This window comes from Acomys minous (assembly GCF_964271855.1).
Source record: "Acomys minous genome assembly, chromosome: 9".
Classification (NCBI taxonomy): Eukaryota; Metazoa; Chordata; class Mammalia; order Rodentia; family Muridae; genus Acomys; species Acomys minous.
In genome coordinates, this window is record NC_140490.1 from 17,932,232 (window position 1) to 17,950,896 (window position 18,665).

The 18,665-nt window shown below is 48.0% G+C and overlaps 1 protein-coding gene across 1 annotated transcript in view; it reads left to right on the forward strand.

Moving 5' to 3' along the window:
* Positions 1–5,887: 5,887 nt before the first annotated feature.
* COLQ (collagen like tail subunit of asymmetric acetylcholinesterase) overlaps positions 5,888–18,665 on the forward strand; it is a 61,537-nt gene continuing 48,759 nt past the window's right edge. Inside the window, exon 1 of the mRNA XM_084796394.1 lies at positions 5,888–6,075. Coding sequence (XP_084652520.1) covers positions 5,970–6,075 — 106 coding nt within the window. The 5' untranslated portion in view covers positions 5,888–5,969. The remainder of the gene's footprint in view (positions 6,076–18,665) is intronic.

Below are 18,665 nucleotides of genomic sequence, written 5' to 3' on the forward strand. Positions count from 1 at the left end.
GGGCCAAGGTTTTCTGCACGCTATGATCACGCCGAGTCCCAACTCCTAGATCTAGCCATTCAGAGAGTAGTGTAAAAGCAATTATTAAAGAACAAATTAAATGGCCGGGCGGTGGTGGTACACACCTTTAATCCCAGCACTCAGGAGGCAGATATCTCTGTGAGTTCGAGGCCAGCCTGGTCTGCAAAGTGAGTCCAGGATAGATAAAGCTACACAGAAAAACCCTGTTTAAAAAAAAACAAAACTAAAACAAAACTAAAAAAATACCAAAAAAAAAAAAAAAAAGTTAATGAAAATCGTATGGCTTCTCTCTCATCTTACTGACTTATCCTTTTCTGCTTTTTTTCTTCTCTAGTTTAGTCTACTTCCTGAGGATACATGGTGGTGTTTTTTGTTTGTTTGTTTTTTTTCTTAATGCATATGTGTGTGTGTCCCATCAGTGTATAGGTACCTGTGGGGGCCAGCAGATGGCGTCAGATCCCCTGGAGCTGGAGTTAATAACTAATTGTGAGCCACCACCCCACTTCCCCACCATGGGCCCCGGCGGCACACAGAGGAAGGGGTTGCAGGCTATCCGGATGAGACCTGATAGGCTGTGGTCATATGGTGGGAGAGGAGGTCCCCTCCGGTCAGAGGTCTAGGGGAGGGGTATAGGGCAGAAGAGGGAGGGAGGGAGGGAAGATAAAGATACCAATGAGGGTATAACAATGGAGATGTAATCTGAATAAATATAATAAATTTAAAAAGAAAAGAAAAACAACAAAAATTTGTAAAAATTTTACATAATACAACTGTTTATAAGATGAAAAAAAAGAAAGTCTCCAGTGGATTGTGCAACATTCTAGATCTTTCTATTTGCATAAATAAATAGTCAATAAAGCTTACCTGATTGTTCAGACGTTGAATGAATGAATGAATGAATGAATGCAAAGAATGTGTGAGAGGAGAATAAGACGTACGGCTGCATTCCTTTACACTCCAGAACAGTCTACTGTCAGCCCTTCACGTCAGTACCCAGGCTGAACTACCTGTTGGAAAATATTTACTTATTTATGTATTTATTTTGTGTGTATATGTGTGTGAGTGTATATGCATGTGAGTCTGTGTGATGTGTGTATGTGCACATGTGTGTGAGTGAGTGTGTATAGTGTGAGTGTGGTGTGCCTCAGTTACCCATATGGAGGTGAGAGAAGGCCTGTTAGTGATGTTTGTCTCCTTCTGCCTTTTGGATCCTAGGGATCAAACTCAGATCATCAGGTTGGTGGCAAGAGATCATACCTTAGCCACCACACAGCTGTAACCTGTCTTTTTGTCTGTTGTCACATATGATTTGTGCCTCCAATATCATAATTCAGGGTTACCGTGTGATCAGTTCATCTTTTTTTTTTTTCTTTTTGGTTTTCGAGACAGGGTTTCTCTGTGTAGCCTTGCCTGTCCTGGACTCACTTTGTAGACCAGGCTGGCCTCGAACTCACAGAGATCCTCCTGCCTCTGCCTCCCAAGTGCTGGGATTAAAGGCATGTGCCTCCAACGCCCAGCTGATCAGTTAATCTTAATTGTTAATTTAACGGGATTTAGAATCAACTAAGAAATACATCTCAGAGCCTGTCTGTCAGAGTGATTCCAGAGTGGTTTACCTGGGGAGGGAAGACCCACTTTGATTGGTGGTGGCACCATCTCCACAGGCTGGCGTCCTGCACTGAATAAAAAGGAGCAAATCCACAGAGCATGCTTCCTGGCCGCTGAGGCCACGTGTCCAGTCGCCATGTGCTGCTGCCGCCATGCCTTCCCCGGAGTGAACTCTACCCTCAAACTGTGAGCCAGAATGAAACAGTCTTTTAAGCTGTTTTTGTCCAGCGTTTGTCACAGCGACAAGGAAAGTGATGCATTAAGACTTACCCCGTTATCTCTGGGCGGTGGTGGTGCACGACTTTAATCGAAGCGCTCGGAAGGCAGAGGCAGATGGATCTCAGTGAGTTCCTGGCCTGCCTGGTCTACAAAGTGAATCCATGTCAGGCAAGGCTACACCCAGAGAAATCCTGTCTTGAAAAACCAAAAACAGCAACAACAACAAAAGAAAAATGTTGCGCGCAGCCTTCGCCGATAAAGGAGACGCGGCAACTCAGGATTCTTCTGACAGCGATTTTATTGTACAGCTCTTTGTAGACGGATGGAGAAGGACCTCTTCCCCAAAAAACCCGAGGCTTATATAGGGAATTCAGAGGCGTATAGAGACGTGTCCTCTTATCATTGGTGCTCTAGAGAATACCCAATTAGCATATCGTCTGCGTAAGCAGATGACGTAATTGCGCATGCGCACTGGCCGCAAGGGCTTCCGTGAAGAACCAGGAAACAGGAAATCAACGTCATCTTGTAATGGTGGAGCGGCTCCCGACAGAAAAAGATAAGTTTTGCTGTATAGCCTGTGATCCTTCCCACCCCTCGGCCTCCCACAAGCTGTGATTAGGCATGTCCAGCTTGGACTAATTATTTTTACTACATTTATTTGTTCATTTATCATATGTGTTATTTGTGCATGTGTGCATGTGTGCATGTGTCTGGCACAGGGTGGCAGGCTGTACACAGGTGCGTATGCACGTGCATGTGGAGGCCAAAGGTTGACATCAAGTGTCTTCCTCAATTACTTTCCCATCTTAATTTTTTAGACAGAGTCTTTCACTGAACCTGGATCTCATCCTTTCAGCTAAACTGGCTGGCCATCGAGCCCCTGGGATCCGTCACTCCCAGCACAGGGGTCTGTGCCACCCTGTCTGTGCCTCCAACTCTGAGGAGGCACATCAGAGACCCTGAGCTTTGTCCTGCAAGAACTTTGCTGAGCCACCTCTCCAGCTCCTGACCCAGTTTTTACAAGTGGGACACTGTAAAGGTTAACTTTCATCTCTGTTTTGTATGTTGACATTCCATTTTTTCCAGCATCATTTATTACAAAGACTTTTGATTTGGTTCTGTGCTAGGGACTCCAGCCCAGGGCCTCATACATGCTAGGCTAGTGGTCAGCCACTGAGATGCTTTCCCACCCTGCATTCTTTCTAATGACTGCATACCATGGACCACTGTTTACACATTTTCAGTCTGATGAACAATGTATATTCTTGAGCTCAGACCACCGGGCAGTTGACTGTTTCCCTGCAATTTCTCAGTGAGGTAGCACCTGTGGTTTTTTAAGATTTATTATGTTTACAGTATGCATCAGATCACATTATAGATGGTTGTGAGCCACCATGTGGGTGCTGGGAATTGAACTCAGGACCTCTGGAAGAGCAGTCAGTGCTCTTAACCGCTGAGCCATCTCTCCAGGCCCCGGCACCTGCGTTTAACAGGAACTAGTCTCCCGCTGACATCTCACCTAACACCTCTAAGAGGAAGGCTCTGTGACTAGGTGACGTCCTTATGGACACACAGCTGAGATTCCTAGATTCTGCAAGCGTCAGCCCTTCTAGGAGGGTCTGGAGAGGACGACCACTCCTGCCTTGTGTAGCTAGGGTAGCATCATAAGAAAGAGGCCCACAAAACACAGGGGGAGGGCTGGAGAGATGGCTCAGCGGTTAAGAGCACTGACTGCTCTTCTGGAGGTCCTGAGTTCAATTCCCAGCAACCACATGGTGGCTCACAACCGTCTATAATGAGATCTGGTGCCCTCTTCTGGTGTACATGCAGTCAAAACACTGTATGTATGATAAGTAAATAAATCTTTAAAATAAATAAATAAATAAATAAATAAATAAATAAATAAAGATAGTGCTATAAAATTCATACAGGCAAAACATCCATAAACATTAAAAATAAAAATAAAATAAAATAAAAACCACATGGGGAGAGCCAGGCATGGCGGCACACACCTTTAATCCCATCACTCGGGAGGCAGAGGCAGGTGGATGGATTACTGTGAGTTCGAGGCCAGCCTGGTCTACAAAGTGAGTCCAGGACAGCCAAGGCTACACAGAGAAACCCTGTCTCAAAAATACCAAAAAATAAAAAATAAAAATAAGAATAAATAAAAAAAGAAACACACAGGGAAATGGAAATTTCCTAAGAACTAACTCCTTAAACCCTGGAGGCTTGTAGGCATGTCTCTATGGGCCCCCAAAGGGCAACCATTCCTGTGGTGACTGCATCCTCTTTTTTCATCAATTGTATCAGTTAGTTTGTTCTTTATGGTTTGGGCATACACACATAGAGATGTGAGGTATTTTGGAAGGTCATCTTTGTATCCCACATAGCACAGCGCTTTGGATTCCATTTGTGCTGTCTCTAAGTTCTAGTCTGAATACGGCTCATTCCACATTATCCCTTTTACCCTTTCCAACAACCCTACTAAGACGGCTAAGGGGTAGAGGGGCGTCGGATAATTTGTTTCCACCACTTAGAGCGGAATGGAGGCCAAGTATGGCTCTAAACGGTAGAGGGTGGCATTATCCTCCACGCCAGCCACAGTCCACCTTGCCCAAGATGAGGAGCCATGCTCACTGAACCTGAGGAACCCTTTCCAGTGAGAATATCACGTAAACTAAAGCAAACTCAACAACTATGCAGATTGGCATTGTAATTGTTTTCTTTACATCTAAATCTAAAGATCACTATAATAGTCTTTATAAACCATTTGAAGAAAATATTTTGTTGTTTTTATTTTTAAATTAGATATCTGGGGAGCGGAGTATGTGCACATGAGTGCAGGTGCCCTGGGAGACCAGAGGCACCTGATCCCTTGGAGCTAGAGTCACAGGCAGTGGCGAGCTACAGAGCGCCGGTGCTGGACCTGAACTCAGGTCCCTTTGCATGTCCATGCTCTTAATTGCTGAGACATCGCTCTAGCCCCTGTAATTATTTCTGTTTCAAGAAATGTTGTCTAGCCAAGATTAAGTTGATGATGCTGTTGCTGTTAGCATCCTGCCCCAGTCTGCCTAGCAACCTGTGACATCATTACCTACCTGCCACTAGGTGTCACCCTGCCCAGTATATAAAAGGATAAAAGGACAACCTCTCTCTCTCTCTCTCTCTCTCTCTCTCTCCCCCCCCCCCCCCCCCCGTACCTTTTCCTCTCTCTCTTGTACTATTTCCTCTTTCTTCTCTCTTCCTCTGTCTCTCTGCCTCTCTCCATCTCTCTGCCTCTCTGTCTCTCTCTCTGTCTCTCGCCTTCTCTCCCTATCCTCATATAATAAATTTCTCCATACCATATCTGTTATGTGGTGCATATTTCATATATCAGTTGCTCCTAGTGCAATTTGATTATGGCTGGTTTACTTTTATGTCCTTTTACTGTTCTCATCTGCTTTGCTTTGCATTGACGTTCAAGGGTTGCAGCTTCTGGGAGTAGGGATGGGGACCTTTTCATAGCTATTTGGAAATGCAAGTTCCCCAGCAGAGAGTCCCAGGTCAATTTACATTTGTTCCTAGTGGGTGAGATCACCCCAGGCCAGCAGCTTGACCTCACAGAAGGCAGTTTGTGTCAGGAGACTTGGCTAGTGCTAAGGCAGGACACCTGTGCTTCATGCATGCAGCTGATGGTGGGTAATGGAGTACGAAACCCATCTGCCCCTAAGCATGGCTGCAAGTCAACACTGGAACTTGGCTGCCAGCTTTCTCATCTTTTCAACAGCCACTTACCTCAGACTCAAAAAAAAAAAAAAAAAAAAAAAAGAAATTTCTGACATCTTAATTTTAATGTGGGCATTTGACCCAGAGCTTGAGATAAATATAACCCTGTGTAGTACAGACAAGGTTTAATGGGAAATGGTTGGCATTCTTTCTTGATAAAGGCATGGGGGAAGAAGAGGGAGGGAGAAAGGGAGGGAGGCAAGGAGGGAGGCAAGGAGAGAGAGAGAGAGAGAGAGAGAGAGAGAGAGAGAGAGAGAGAGAGAGGAGGCAGGCAGCAGTCAGGACAAAGCTGAGCTGAGAGAGGCCCCCAGCAGCCTTGCCCTCTAGCGTGATATTTACCAGCCCTGGCCAGCATGGTTGTCCTGAATCCAATGACTTTGGGAATTTATCTCCAACTCTTCTTCCTCTCCGTCGTGTCTCAGCCGACTTTCATCAACAGTGTTGTCCCAATCTCAGCAGGTAACTGATGACTATGACTTTGCTTGCTTCCGTCCGTCCGGCAGGGGCAGAAAGGGTAGGGGGAAATCAAGATTGTCTTGCAGTGCGTCCTGATCTTTTTGCCATTCTGCTCTCAGCAGAGGAAGGCTGTGGGGAGATGGTCCCCCCCCCCCCCGCCCCAGGGTCCTTCCTGTCACCCAAGCTTCTAACTTGGCTCGGAAGGCCCATCTGTCCTTGTTCCAAACGTTGCTGCCCAGCTGCTCAAAGACTGGACTCTAAGCCGTGGCTTCTGTGTCCCTGTCTCTGCTGCCCGTTCGCTGCATGATTCATTTTGGTCAGGAAATTGGGTGCCGGGGACGGAGAAGTACACGTTCCCGAGAAGTGAATCCCAGGTGTTTCTGTAAGCCTGTCTCTGACCTCCTCCCAGTGGGGCTCACCTCAGGATGCCAGGGAGCAGATACCTCTCTGACAACCTTGCTGAAGGGTAAGAGGTCCTGCCTGGCCCCTTGCCCACCGGGCACCCCTGGCTCCCCTGCTGTCTCAGGACAGGGCTTTCTGTCTCCTCAGCCCAGCCTTCTTCCCCTCAGCTATGACAACCCAGCTAGAGGTTCTGGGAGTGGTGAGGGCTTCCTGAGGGTCAGGGGGGCCTGGAGCCAGGTGTGTCTTGCTGAGGAGGGGCTGGGAAATTGAAGAGAAGGGGCTTCCTTTTAGTTGGCCAGCCAGCCAGCCTTTTCTGAAGGCACCAGACTGCTGTCCTTGTCCTGCCTGACCTGGTACCGGGGAAGTATCCGGTTACTGGCATAGCCTTTTCAAACCTTTCTGAGGAAATTCAAGTATCTCCAGAGGACCAGAGGAAGCAAGCCGACCCCAGGGCTTGCTGCTTGTCTCTCCCGGCAGCCTCCTCCTTTATCTCAGCCACCGCCGCAGGGCACCTTTAGTCACACCGTATTTTCTAAGCACCAGTTGATTCTGTGTCTTTGCCTGTGGAACACAGGGAGGGCATTCCTCTGGAACCCCCCACCCCCACCCCACTCTCCTGCCCCCACCACAGCCTCTCTCCATTCATAAAAACAGCTCATGGGCAAGCTTTGCTGCCAAACGGCAGGCTCTAAGGGGATGACCGGGAGATTGCTGGGAGGCTAATTATAAAAGTGTGAGAAACAGAAGAAGCAGGGAAGAGAGAAGAAGGGAGGGCCCAAGAGAATGCTGGGGGGTGGGGTGGGGGCGGGGAGACAAACAAAGCAGATGGTTGTATTGCCAGGAGTCTGTCACAAAGTCCATCTTGTCTGTGGCTTCCATTGAGAAGTTTGGTAGCCGACTATGACCGCTCTTGGGAAGCCGAGGCCCGACTGACCTGGGTTACATAGTGAGATTTTGTTTCAAAAATCCCAAGAGAGCCAGGCGTGGTGGCGCACACCTTTAATCCCAGCACTTGGGAGGCAGAGGCAGGCAGATTGCTGTGAGTTCGAGGCCAGCCTGGTCTATAAAGCTACTCCACGACAGGCAAGGCTAACACAGAGAGATCCTGTCTCGAAAAAACAAAACAAAACAAAACAAAACAAAACAAAAATCTCAAGAGGACTTGCCTTTAAATATGAAATGTAAGATGCCACACAACAGATATGATACGGAGGGGTTTGTTATAGTGGTAGGGGCACCTCTGAGAGGGAGGGGGAGAGGGAAAGAGAAGTAGTGACAGCAAAGGAGGAGAAAGAGGTAAGAGATAGGAGAGAGGGACAGGGTGGGTTTGTCCTTTTATATACTGGGCAGGGGCGCGCCTAGCGGCAGGTAGGTTATGACATCATAGGTTGCTAGGCAGACTGGGGCAGTATGCTAGCCCTTGGTAGCTAATCTCGATCTGGCCTCGTGTTTGTTTCTGGGTTCTATTTGGGTTACAGATTTCTCTGAGAATCTGCTAAGGACATAGGAATTGAGGAAGCTGACTTCTTTGGTCTCAGCCCTGCCTCTGAGGAGTTGTCTGACTCCTGTTGCCAGACGGGCAGATGTAGACTGTAAGCATCAATGGGGCCACTTGTGCATCCCTGATATGCCCAGCATCAGACAATGCTGGCTCCGCAGATTCTCAGTAACTACTTGTTGAGTGGAAGAACAAAAAAACTCCCCATCTGTGGATCGGGGGACAGTCCACATTGTTTAATTATCTAATGTATGTTAAACCCAGGTCACTAAGGTCTTCATAGAGCTCGACAGAAGGAGACGGTCACTTAGGAGAGAACCCGCATGGTGGAGCCATCTCTTAGAGGCTGTGCTGCTCAGGACAGCAAAGTGACAAGATGCAGCTTAGACGGTTCCAATGTGAAGACTTGAAGGAAGGAAGGGCTCACTCTCAGGGGAGGAGGGTCAAGGCCACCTGAGATGTGGAAGGACACAGGGCTCTATGACTGAAGGAAGACGGCCCCATCCTGTCCTTGAGAAGGCAGCAGGAGGGAGGTGGGAAATAGATCCCAGAGGTGGTGGTCTCCTGCAGGAGGGGCTGGCAAGCATTAAGTGAAGCCACACAGGAACCCGGAGCAGGGAGAAGGGAAGTCTCCCACCTCTCTCTCCTCCCATCCCGACCACCTGTTGGCAGAGCCGCCCACTGGCCAAACCCAACCCAAAGCTGACAGTGTGGAGCTCCTTGCCGCACACCATGGGATCACCCTGCTTGGCACAGGGGCCGAGGCACCGGCGAGGCAGACACAGGCTAACCTGCCCGCCACGCACAGGCTCATCCGGCCCTGCCCTGCCTTTTTCCTTTATTCCTCCCTTCCTTTTCCTTCTTCCCATTCTCTTTCCTTCCTTTTCGTTTTTCACGTTGCCAGGGATCGAACCCAAGGCCTTGAACAGACCATGCAAGCTCTCGGCCACTGAGCTATGCCCCGAGCCCCACAGGCCCTCTGGATGCGTTGCTAACCCCAGATCTTGTGACTGGCAATGTAGGCTTCAGACTTTTGGCCAAACAAGGGGTCAACCAGAGTTAACAGCCCAGCACAATTGTCTCCTCTGGGCGTCACTTCACTTTGTTCCCCTCATGTAGATGCTATGGCTTCCCAAAGTACTGCCCTGGAATTAATTCAGGCCTTGTAAGAAAACTTCCCTGAGGCAGGATGACAGGAGTTCTTTCAAAATACCAGCAATCTGACTTGGTCTGACCTCTTCTATCCTGAACTTTGTGGATTCTTACTTTTCCGAAGAAGGTAGGCAGCACAGATGTTAAAACAGAATCACCAGAAGGAAAAAAAAAATTATTTTGGCTCACTGGATTTTAGGAGGGTCTGCTGTGTGCCTGACTGGGTGTCAAGTGCTTCCGGGTTTCCCCGAGGTGCCTAGGATGCAGGCCGTGTTCTGGGGGACTGTGCTGAAGTGCTGGCTCCGTCTGTGTCCTCCAGGGCAGTGCTGGAGGAAGGTCTCTCACAGGGTGTGGAGGGGCACCCGACTCCTGAGCTCCCCAATAGCCCCAACTCTCTGAATCAGGTGTGCATTACCCGACAGCCTCCACAGCTGGGCAGCAGAGGAGAACCAGGCAGGGAACAGCAGGCACCAATGAACACAAAGTCATGACATGAGCCTTAAGTTCGGGTGCTTGACACACTACCGCCACAGACTGCCTCAGCTCTCGCCCCGTCTGTTTGCTTTGAATGTCATTCTTCAAGGCTCACATGCTGCTCACAATAGACACAATGACAACAGGCAGGGCTTTTTGTACATTTTTATTTATTCCTGTGTGATGTACGGGGTCAGAGGACGACCTATAGGTGTTGGTTCTCTCCTTCCACCATGAGGGGCTAGGGATGGAACTCAGCTCACCACACTTACTGGCAGGTGTTGCGTGTGGTGGTGCACACCTGTGATCCCAGCACTCTGGTGGCCTGAGGCAGGAGAAGCTCAAGTTTGAGACACTTTGGTAAAATAGCAGGGCAGGGAAGAAAATGGTAAAGACTCAGGGAGTGATTTTGAGACCACAAAGAGTAGTTGAGGAGGACAAGATGCATGACCCTGAGGGTGACGCTGACTGCTGCACAGGCACTGGCTTTCATACAGTGATGCTCAGAACGGCGTTCCTTCTGTTGAGCTTCCAAAGGCAGGTAAGTGACAGACACAACTCAGAACAATTTCTGTTAAAAACTCTATGAGCCATCAAGCGTGGTGGCACACACCTGCAATCCCCGCACTCAGGGAGGCAGAGGCAGGCGGATCTCTGTGAGCTCAGGGCCAGCCTGATCTACAAAGTTGAGTCCAGGACAGCCAAGGCTACACAGGGAAACCCTGTCTCAAAAAGAACAACAGCAGATGCCAGGAGCCTGGGGTTGCCTTAGCCAATCGTTGTGTAATAAGCTCCCCCTGAGTCTTAAAACTAGAATCACTTATTGCTGAGGTTCATGTCCTGTGGGCCACCTAGGGGTCACCTCATCTGGCACACTATGGGTTGGCCCTGAATGGCCTCTGTCTTGGTGCTGGTGTCTACTTACAGGTAGCCCTCAATGGAAAGATAAGGCACAGGCCCATAGGCAGTACTTCTGGAGGAACAGACCTCCCATAAGATGGATGTAATAATCACCCATGGGTGGGGGTGGAGCAGCACTCTTACTTCTTTAAAAAAGATGACAAGGTACAGAGAGTTTAGTTAAATAACTCACCCGAGACCACATGGCTGGAGTCGGGGTGATGGAGATTGGGGTCCTCCTGTCTTAGTCTTGTCCCACAAGTGCTAGGATTACAGACATGCACCTCAGTGCTCAGCTAGGCATTGCTTTATAAACATGTGTGCGACTTGCCCAGCCACTGATCTCTCTCTCTGTCTCTGTCTGTCTGTCTGTCTGTCTGTCTGTCTCACTGTTTGTCTCTCTCTCTCTCTCTCTCTCTCTCTCTCTCTCTCTCTCTCTTTTATGTTAGTGAGGCCCTAACAATCAGAGTGGGTCAGGTTTTCTGGAGGATGAATCTCCCTGTAACCAAACAACTTTCAGGCCTATGAGCCATCATGGGCACTTGCTCCTCTTCCATAACGGATTTTCCAGGCAGACAGGAGGTAGGCAAGAACTCCAGGGCATTTGCAGATCCAAGTTTCAGAATCCAGATCAGGGAAGAAGACACACATCTATGGTGGTAGAGTGAGGTCAAGTGGAAGGGTGAGACTCTGGGTGCTAGAATCCTCCATTGCTACATTCTGTGGCCTCTATGATGTCCAGCTGCCTACTCTGCTGACTGGAAGCCAGCCAGACCACCACCTGGGGACTATCCAGATTCTTGGCACTAGATCCTCGGTCATTTATTTGTGTCTGATGCTGATCAGCTATTGTGTAATATCCCATAATGCACTTGCAAGCCATCGCCTCTCATTTAGCTCCCCATATTTCTTCTGTATAATAAAATCAGGGAGTAAGATATGGGGTTCTCTAGAGGGTCTCAGGCATCTGCCACCCCCATCTCAAGCCTCTACAGAAGCACAGGCCTCCCCACTCCCCATCTCTGTAAAAACAGAGGTGGTCTGGGAGGTGGCCATCCTGACCTCCCCCCTCCCCCATCCCTGTTACCTTTCAGCATACCCTGTCCTGCCTTCCTCCAATGTGTAACCACACAAAAGCAGCATAGATTCTTTGGAGACAGAGAGCCTCTGGCTTCCATGTGACACACAAGATGCTGGTGACCAGGCTTCCTTAGGTGTTTCTAATGCTCATGAATACTGCCCATGGCTGTTACTGATGCCCATCGCCCCTACCCCACCCACCCACCACAAACCTATTACAGAGCTCTTGTCAGCTACAGAAGTACTTGCTCTTTGCAGCCTCCCCGACAGTAAGGGGTCCTGTGTTTGAGCTCTGGCCAGCATGGTATGAAGTGGATGGTGATGGGAGTTCACATCACTGGGGTGAGCATCAAGTTCCTGTCTGTCAAATGGGCAGAGCTGTCTCTGTCTCACGGAGACACTCTAGGAGAATCCTTTCATTCAACTAAATTTTGTTTTGTTTGAGTCAGGGTTCCTCTGTGTAGCCTTGACTGTCCTGGACTCTCTTTGTAGACCAGGCTGGCCTCAAACTCACAGAGATCCACCTGCCTCTACCTCCCTGATTGCTGGGATTAAAGGCATGCACCACAGTGCCTGGCTCATTCAACTAAATCTTAATGAGAGCCAACCGTGTACCTACAAGCGGGTTGTAGCACACAGACACAATTAGCCAACCCACAGGGAATTTTTCCAGTCATCTGTGAGAACTTGGCCTGTGGGCAACTGCTTTCATGCTTTGGACCATGCCTGGGACAGGGAGCTGAAGGCTAAATTGCCTCAATTGCCAATGTTTAAAAAGCTGATGGTTTGAGTCAGGGCAGTGGTGGTGCATGCCTTTGACCCCATCACTTGAGAAGCAGAGGCAGGCAGATCTCTGTGGAGTCCAGCTTGGTCTACAAAGCAAGTCCGGGATAGCCAAGGTTACGCAGAGAAACCTTATCTCAAAACAACAACAAGATTGACGGTTTTACATTTGAATATATTTCTGACATCTCTTAAAACAAATCTCTTGGACCGCTGACTGACCCGGTTGTCCCGGTCCCTCCTTTCGGATGCTGACTATGCACAGACTCTGCTCCCACTCATCCAGTGTCTTCACACCCTCCTGCCTCACACCAGCTTCACCCTTCTAATTATATCTGCCTCTTTGTGCCCCTCTGGCCATGATGGCTTGGCCTCTGCTTTTCCCTCCCTTTGCAGCCTTCAGCACGTCTTTCTAGGTTTCCAAAGTTCTGCACAACTGAACTGGAGGGTGGCACCCCAAATCAGTAACCCCTATAAGACAGTTTTGGAGGGCAAAACTCTACAGCATTAACCCCTATGACACAGTATGGGTTCTCAGCCCAGCTAGAACCACCTAACTTGGGCAGCATTTCAAGTTCTCCTGGTGATCAGGTTTAGCCATATCTGACCTTTGCGCTACAGCCAGCATCAGAGCCAGTGGGGGACTTGCTAAAGTGCAGGTCTCTGGAGCCCACCCAGGAGATTCCGAGTCTGACGGTTCTATCATGGGCCCAAGCCTCTGCAACACTGTGGTGCTACCTGTGCCGCCAGGCTGCAGGCCCATGGTCCACACTTTGAAAACCGCTGCTCCAGCTCACTGCAGAGTTCCTTCATTAGCTTTCTGTGGACACGAATCACCTCCAACACTGGTGTGGGACACCGCTATGCTCTTATAGTTCTAAAGGTCCCGAGTCTGAAATAATTCCCACTGGGCAGAGGCCAAGGGCCCAAGAAGACTTAGTTCCCTCTCCTTTTCTAGATCTAAGCTGCATTTCTCGGATGCTTTGGTTCCCAGCCTTCTTTGCTGTGCTCATAGGTAGCCACGTCACACCTTGCTTCAGATAGCCTTCCTTCTCAAGTCTCCTTTCTCAGGCTGTTGTGTTTGTTTGTGGTGCTGGCATGTAAACATTTTCGGCAAGCACTCTAACATGGGCATGTATCTCCCTGCCTCTGCCCCTCTCTTCAAAGGACACTTGTGACTACATTTAAGGTCTCAGATATCCCAGGATGGTTTCCTCACTTTAAATATCTAAATTGCACCCACAATGCCCCCTTTCCTGTATATGGTAGCATCTGCAACACCAAACTCAGGTCTAGACAGTGGTAGGGGCCATCGGCGAACCCTGGGCTTTGTGTGAATGCTATCAGGTTAACCGAAGCCAACTAGTAAATTACCAGGTTGGGCAGTGAAGAAAGTGACACTTCAAGTCCATGGAAGGTGTTTCCCTGAACTCTCACACATGGTCCCTGAATCTCAGTGGGGGAGCCCAGAAAGACAGGGGTCTGAGATAGTTACAAACCAAGTATTATGGCCCCATCTTTTTACCCCAAATCATCACAGTGGCATCTCTAGTGGCATCAGGGGTAGCATTTCTGGCAGTTTGCTCCCTGGAGTTGACATTTTTTGTTTCTCATAGCTTTGTGACCTCAGGCAAATTGCCATCCATGGGCTAAAGGTACCTAACTCACAAATACATTGACAAAATGAGGATGCTTGTTATGAACACTACGGAGCTTTGAATAGTGCCTGTCACACAACCTGTGATGTGATGTGTATGTATATATATGTATATATGTGTGTATATATACATATACATACATACACACATCACAATATATATATATTGGACATTGTTTACATTATTTCCAGAAGCTCACTGTGTGTATGACACAGCAAATGGTTGTGATTTACCCTACAGAGTATATTACCAAACCCCCAAAACCTATATAACTTTTTAAAAAAGATTTATGTATTTATTATTATGTATACAGTGCCATGCCTACATGTATGCCGCCCGCCAGAAGAGATCATTAGATCACATTATAGATGGTTGTGAGCCACCATGTGGTTGCTGGGAATTGAACTCAGGACTTCTGGAAGAGCAGTCAGTGCCCTTAACCTATGAGCCATCTCTCCAGCCCCAAGAATATCTTGCTTAAAGCACCTAGTGAATTAAAAGCAAAAAATTCATCTTTCTACCTACAACTTTTTGTTTGTAAACCAGGCTCTAAAGAAGGAAGACGCTGGACCACTCGGGTAAAGGCTCTCCTTCCCTGGTGACGGGTTCCCCCGGTTGCCTTTAAAAATAGACCTGGCACTCTTCCACCTCTGAGCCCCAGGCATCTCTCCATTCAAACCCGTACTTAACCGCCCCATGGCAACCAAGGAAAACATGGGGGAGTTGCTTGCTGGAGAACCGGGGACAGCTGAGGGAAGGTGATGGGGTCTCCCAGCCAACCAGCTGGAGTAAGGACTGGCAAGCGGAAGGAGGGGAAGGGAATGAGACGTGCAGGCCCCTCCCCTTCCGGCCCTCTGCGCACCCTTCTGCCTCTCTCTCCTGAAGAGTTTAGGAAAGCCCTAACAGCTGTCCTCTTGTTTCAGGGACTTCCCTCTGGATCTCTTGCTTCAGGGTGGCCTTCTTAACTTGAGGCACGTCAGTCAATGATGTTAGTGACGTGGGAAGGCAGGGGGAGGGGTGCCTACTCAACTGGAGCGCTTTGTTGTGGCTACCCTTCACTTCCGGGATAAACTGGAGCGTTTTAAGAAGGGACTGCAGGGTCTCACTGTCCTGAGAGGTTGAAGCTTGGTGTTTCGCCGCTTTGTGTCTACAGAGGGCCAATTTATTTTCTACCACCATCTTATTGGGGTAGATCTCATGGTGGTCCCCAGAACCTTCCAGATTCTCCATGTCGGACAGAAACCGAATTCTCAATATGGAGAAGGAGTGTTTGGAGGGACCAAGACTCCAGGGTCTAGAAGGCAGCGGGGTCTTGTGGGAGCCACATTGGTCGAGGTGACGCGCTCCCTCCCTAGTGGAATGTCTATAGGAAACAGAAGTAGATGCCTGAGGTGGCTCAAGGAGAGAGTCAGGCCCCATGAATGAACTGAACGGTTCTCAGAGGAAGCAAGAAGACCAATGATTATACGGGGAAAAAATGTTCAACATCCCTAGCCATCAGGGACACGCAAAATCAAAGCTACGTTGATTCTTTCACCCCAGTTAGAATGACTGTCAATATAACAAGCTGGGCATAGTGGCCATCCCTTGGAAGGCTGAGACCGGAGGGCTGCCATGAGTTGGAGGCCAGCCTAGGCTACAGAGTGAGCCCTTACCTCAAAAAGCCAAACAAGAAAAGAAAAGGAAGCAAGCAATAGCAAATGCAGTGTGGATGAGGGAGGGGAGGAACCCTACACACTGACGGTGGGAATGCAAAACTAGTGAGGCCATCAAGGAAGTCAGTGTGAAGATTCCTTAGAAAACTGCAGATAGAGCCATGCTATGTATGGCCCAGCTCACCATTCCTGAGGCCACTCAGACCCAGAAGAACTCCACGTGAGCATTCCTCAGTGGGGCACACAGAAGCCAAGATATAGAAGCTGGCTGTATGTCCACCACAGATAAAAGGAAAAGGCATGTAGAGACAGTGGAGCTTTCTTCAGCTGTGAAGAAGGAAACCATGCCATTTTCAGGAAAGTGCCTGCAACTGGAGATCGTGTTGAACAAAATAAACTAGATTCAGACAAATATCATGTTTCCCTCATGTAGGGTCTCTAGACAAAACTCAGAAACAGAGGCAACACCTGTTTATAATGTGTATAATTATACAAGCATTTGTTAAACATAGATGTCTTTATATAGAGGGAGGAAATACCTACATGGAGAGGAGACCAAGGGAGGGTAATGAGGAAGACGAAATTGCTGTGTCTCTCACATGGAGTCTATACTTACCTGAGGCTGACTTTGTGCAGGTAACCACAGCAGCACATCAATTCCATAGCATCCGTCATCACCAGCTCTTCTTCCATGGTTTTCTCTGAGGCTTCTGGGTGTGGATGGCCGATCCGCCTGCCTCTGCCTCCAGAGTGCTGGGATTAACAGCGAGCACCACCACCCCGGCTGCTTTGGCCACTTTTGAGTGTCTGCATTAACCACTACAAAAGGTCGCTTTGTCAAGTCTGTGGATAGATGTAAATATTTAAAGGCAGTTGGTTACATGAGCATTTACAAAACAGCAAGCAGTGCAAGGCTCCCCATAGGCCCTGTGCCCTCCCAGCCATGGGCTTTGACCGCATTCATAGAAATAGACTTATGCTTTCTGTTTTAGTGTACAAAAGTGTGTCTTCTGTTCTCTTGTGTGGGGAGCGCGCGCACACACACACACACACACACACACACACACACACACACACACACGAGACTAAGAAAGAGGGCTATTTGAGGGAAGAGAGGAGACCAACAAGATTAAGAAGGGGGATAAGAAATGGCAATAGGAGCCGGGCGTGGTGGTGCACGCCTTTAATCCCAGCACTTGGGAGGCAGAGGCAGGCGGATCGCTGTGAGTTCGAGGCCAGCCTGGTCTACAAAGCGACTCCAGGACAGCCAAGGCTACACAGAGAGATCCTGTCTCGAAAAACCTAAAAAAAAAAAAAAAGAAAAAAAAAAGAAATGGCAATAGGAGGTACATATACATAAAATAATGATAGGTATGTACCAATAAAATAAACCCTATTATTTTGCATGCTAACTTAAAAATCAGTAGAAAGAAAAAAGTTGCCCTCTGTGAACAAGTAAACAGACTTAAATCTTATACTATAATTAGCTGCAAATTACAAGTATATTTTAAGTCTAAAATATGTTTAAATATTTTTTAAAATCTGTAAGATTATTAAAAGAAAGAAATTCTCTTTCTTTCTTTCTAAATAAATAAATGTGATTGAGGCCTAAACAAGCTGGGAGAAAAGGATGGAAGGAGATGAGGAGGAGGAAGCGCAGTCAAACAATGGGCACCACTTTCCTTATCAATGAGAAAAAAAGCATTAATTCCAGCAGTCCCCTGGAGAAAGTATACAGCTGTGCACATGCCGCGGTCCTCAGTGGGAAATGCAAACGAAAACCGCACTGGGATTCCATGTCTCCCCTCTGTGACAGTGTGGAAACAGACACTTTGATCCCCCGCTCCTAGGAACAGGAGTTGGCTGCTGAGGGCTCTGTGGAGTAAAGCAGATGGCACGTGTAAAACATACACCCTGACTGGCACTTTTTTTCTGGAAATCCTCTATCACACACAACTTATAAAAAAAAAGCAGGAGGTGATTTTGTGGCACCATTTACCACCAGTGAATGTTTGCAGGGTACCTGACTGTCCATCAAAAAAGTAGAGCGAACACGTTTTGGTTTTTCCCAAGTGAAGAAATATAATGAAACTGAGTAAAGGAATGCATGTGCATTTTATATAGCATGGAGGATGGGAAGGACAGGGAAGTCTCTGCAACAGTCCTGGCCAGCAGAGTGACAATGCATGGTAGGCAAAATAGTTCTGTTCAGTGTAACTCAGTAGCCAGTGTTGGTTCAAACTTCTGGAATCTGATCCTGAGTCATTCAGGCACAGCACAATTTGGTGAAAACTTGTTCTGTTAATTAACTCAATCCTGACTGCACAAGAAAGCATACATAAATCTCTTAGAGGAACAAAATAAGCTAAAAACCGATTGGATGTGACTACATGAAAACTCCTTGTAAAGTTCATAAAGATGGATGCTATAGATTGAGGAAAAATTGGCTTATGATAACGGTCTGGGGGAGGATCCAGTGTGGTCTCCGCTACACAGATAGCACAAAGGTCACCAGGCTATTACCCATGTCTACTTAGGGCTTCCTGGGCGGATAACAGGTTGTACATTTCTACTTTTGAAGGACCAACCCTGTGTGTTAACATTCCATGTTCCCCCAGTGCTTACTGTGAACCATTGTGCCCTTTACAATATCCTGAGACAGTATAACCTCTTGGGTGTAAAGGAGCGAAGAGGGCTGGACATGGTGACACGCAGTGTGATCTCTGCACTTAGAAAGCTAAGTCAGGAGGACTTCTGCAATTACAAGGTTATGAAAAAGCCTCAGGTTTATCTTGGCCACTTGCTCCGTTGAAGCTTTGTTGATCAAGAGAGTCCAAAGAGGTAGCCCTGTCTCCCCCCAATTTCTGAAATACAAGTATTCGGGTGAGTTGGCCAGATAGTTGCCTGTGTCTTGAGTAGCCAAGAGCCCCCCAAGAATCCAGCCCCTCTCTTTCCTACTTGGTATGGAACCCCAGACAACTCATACAGCAA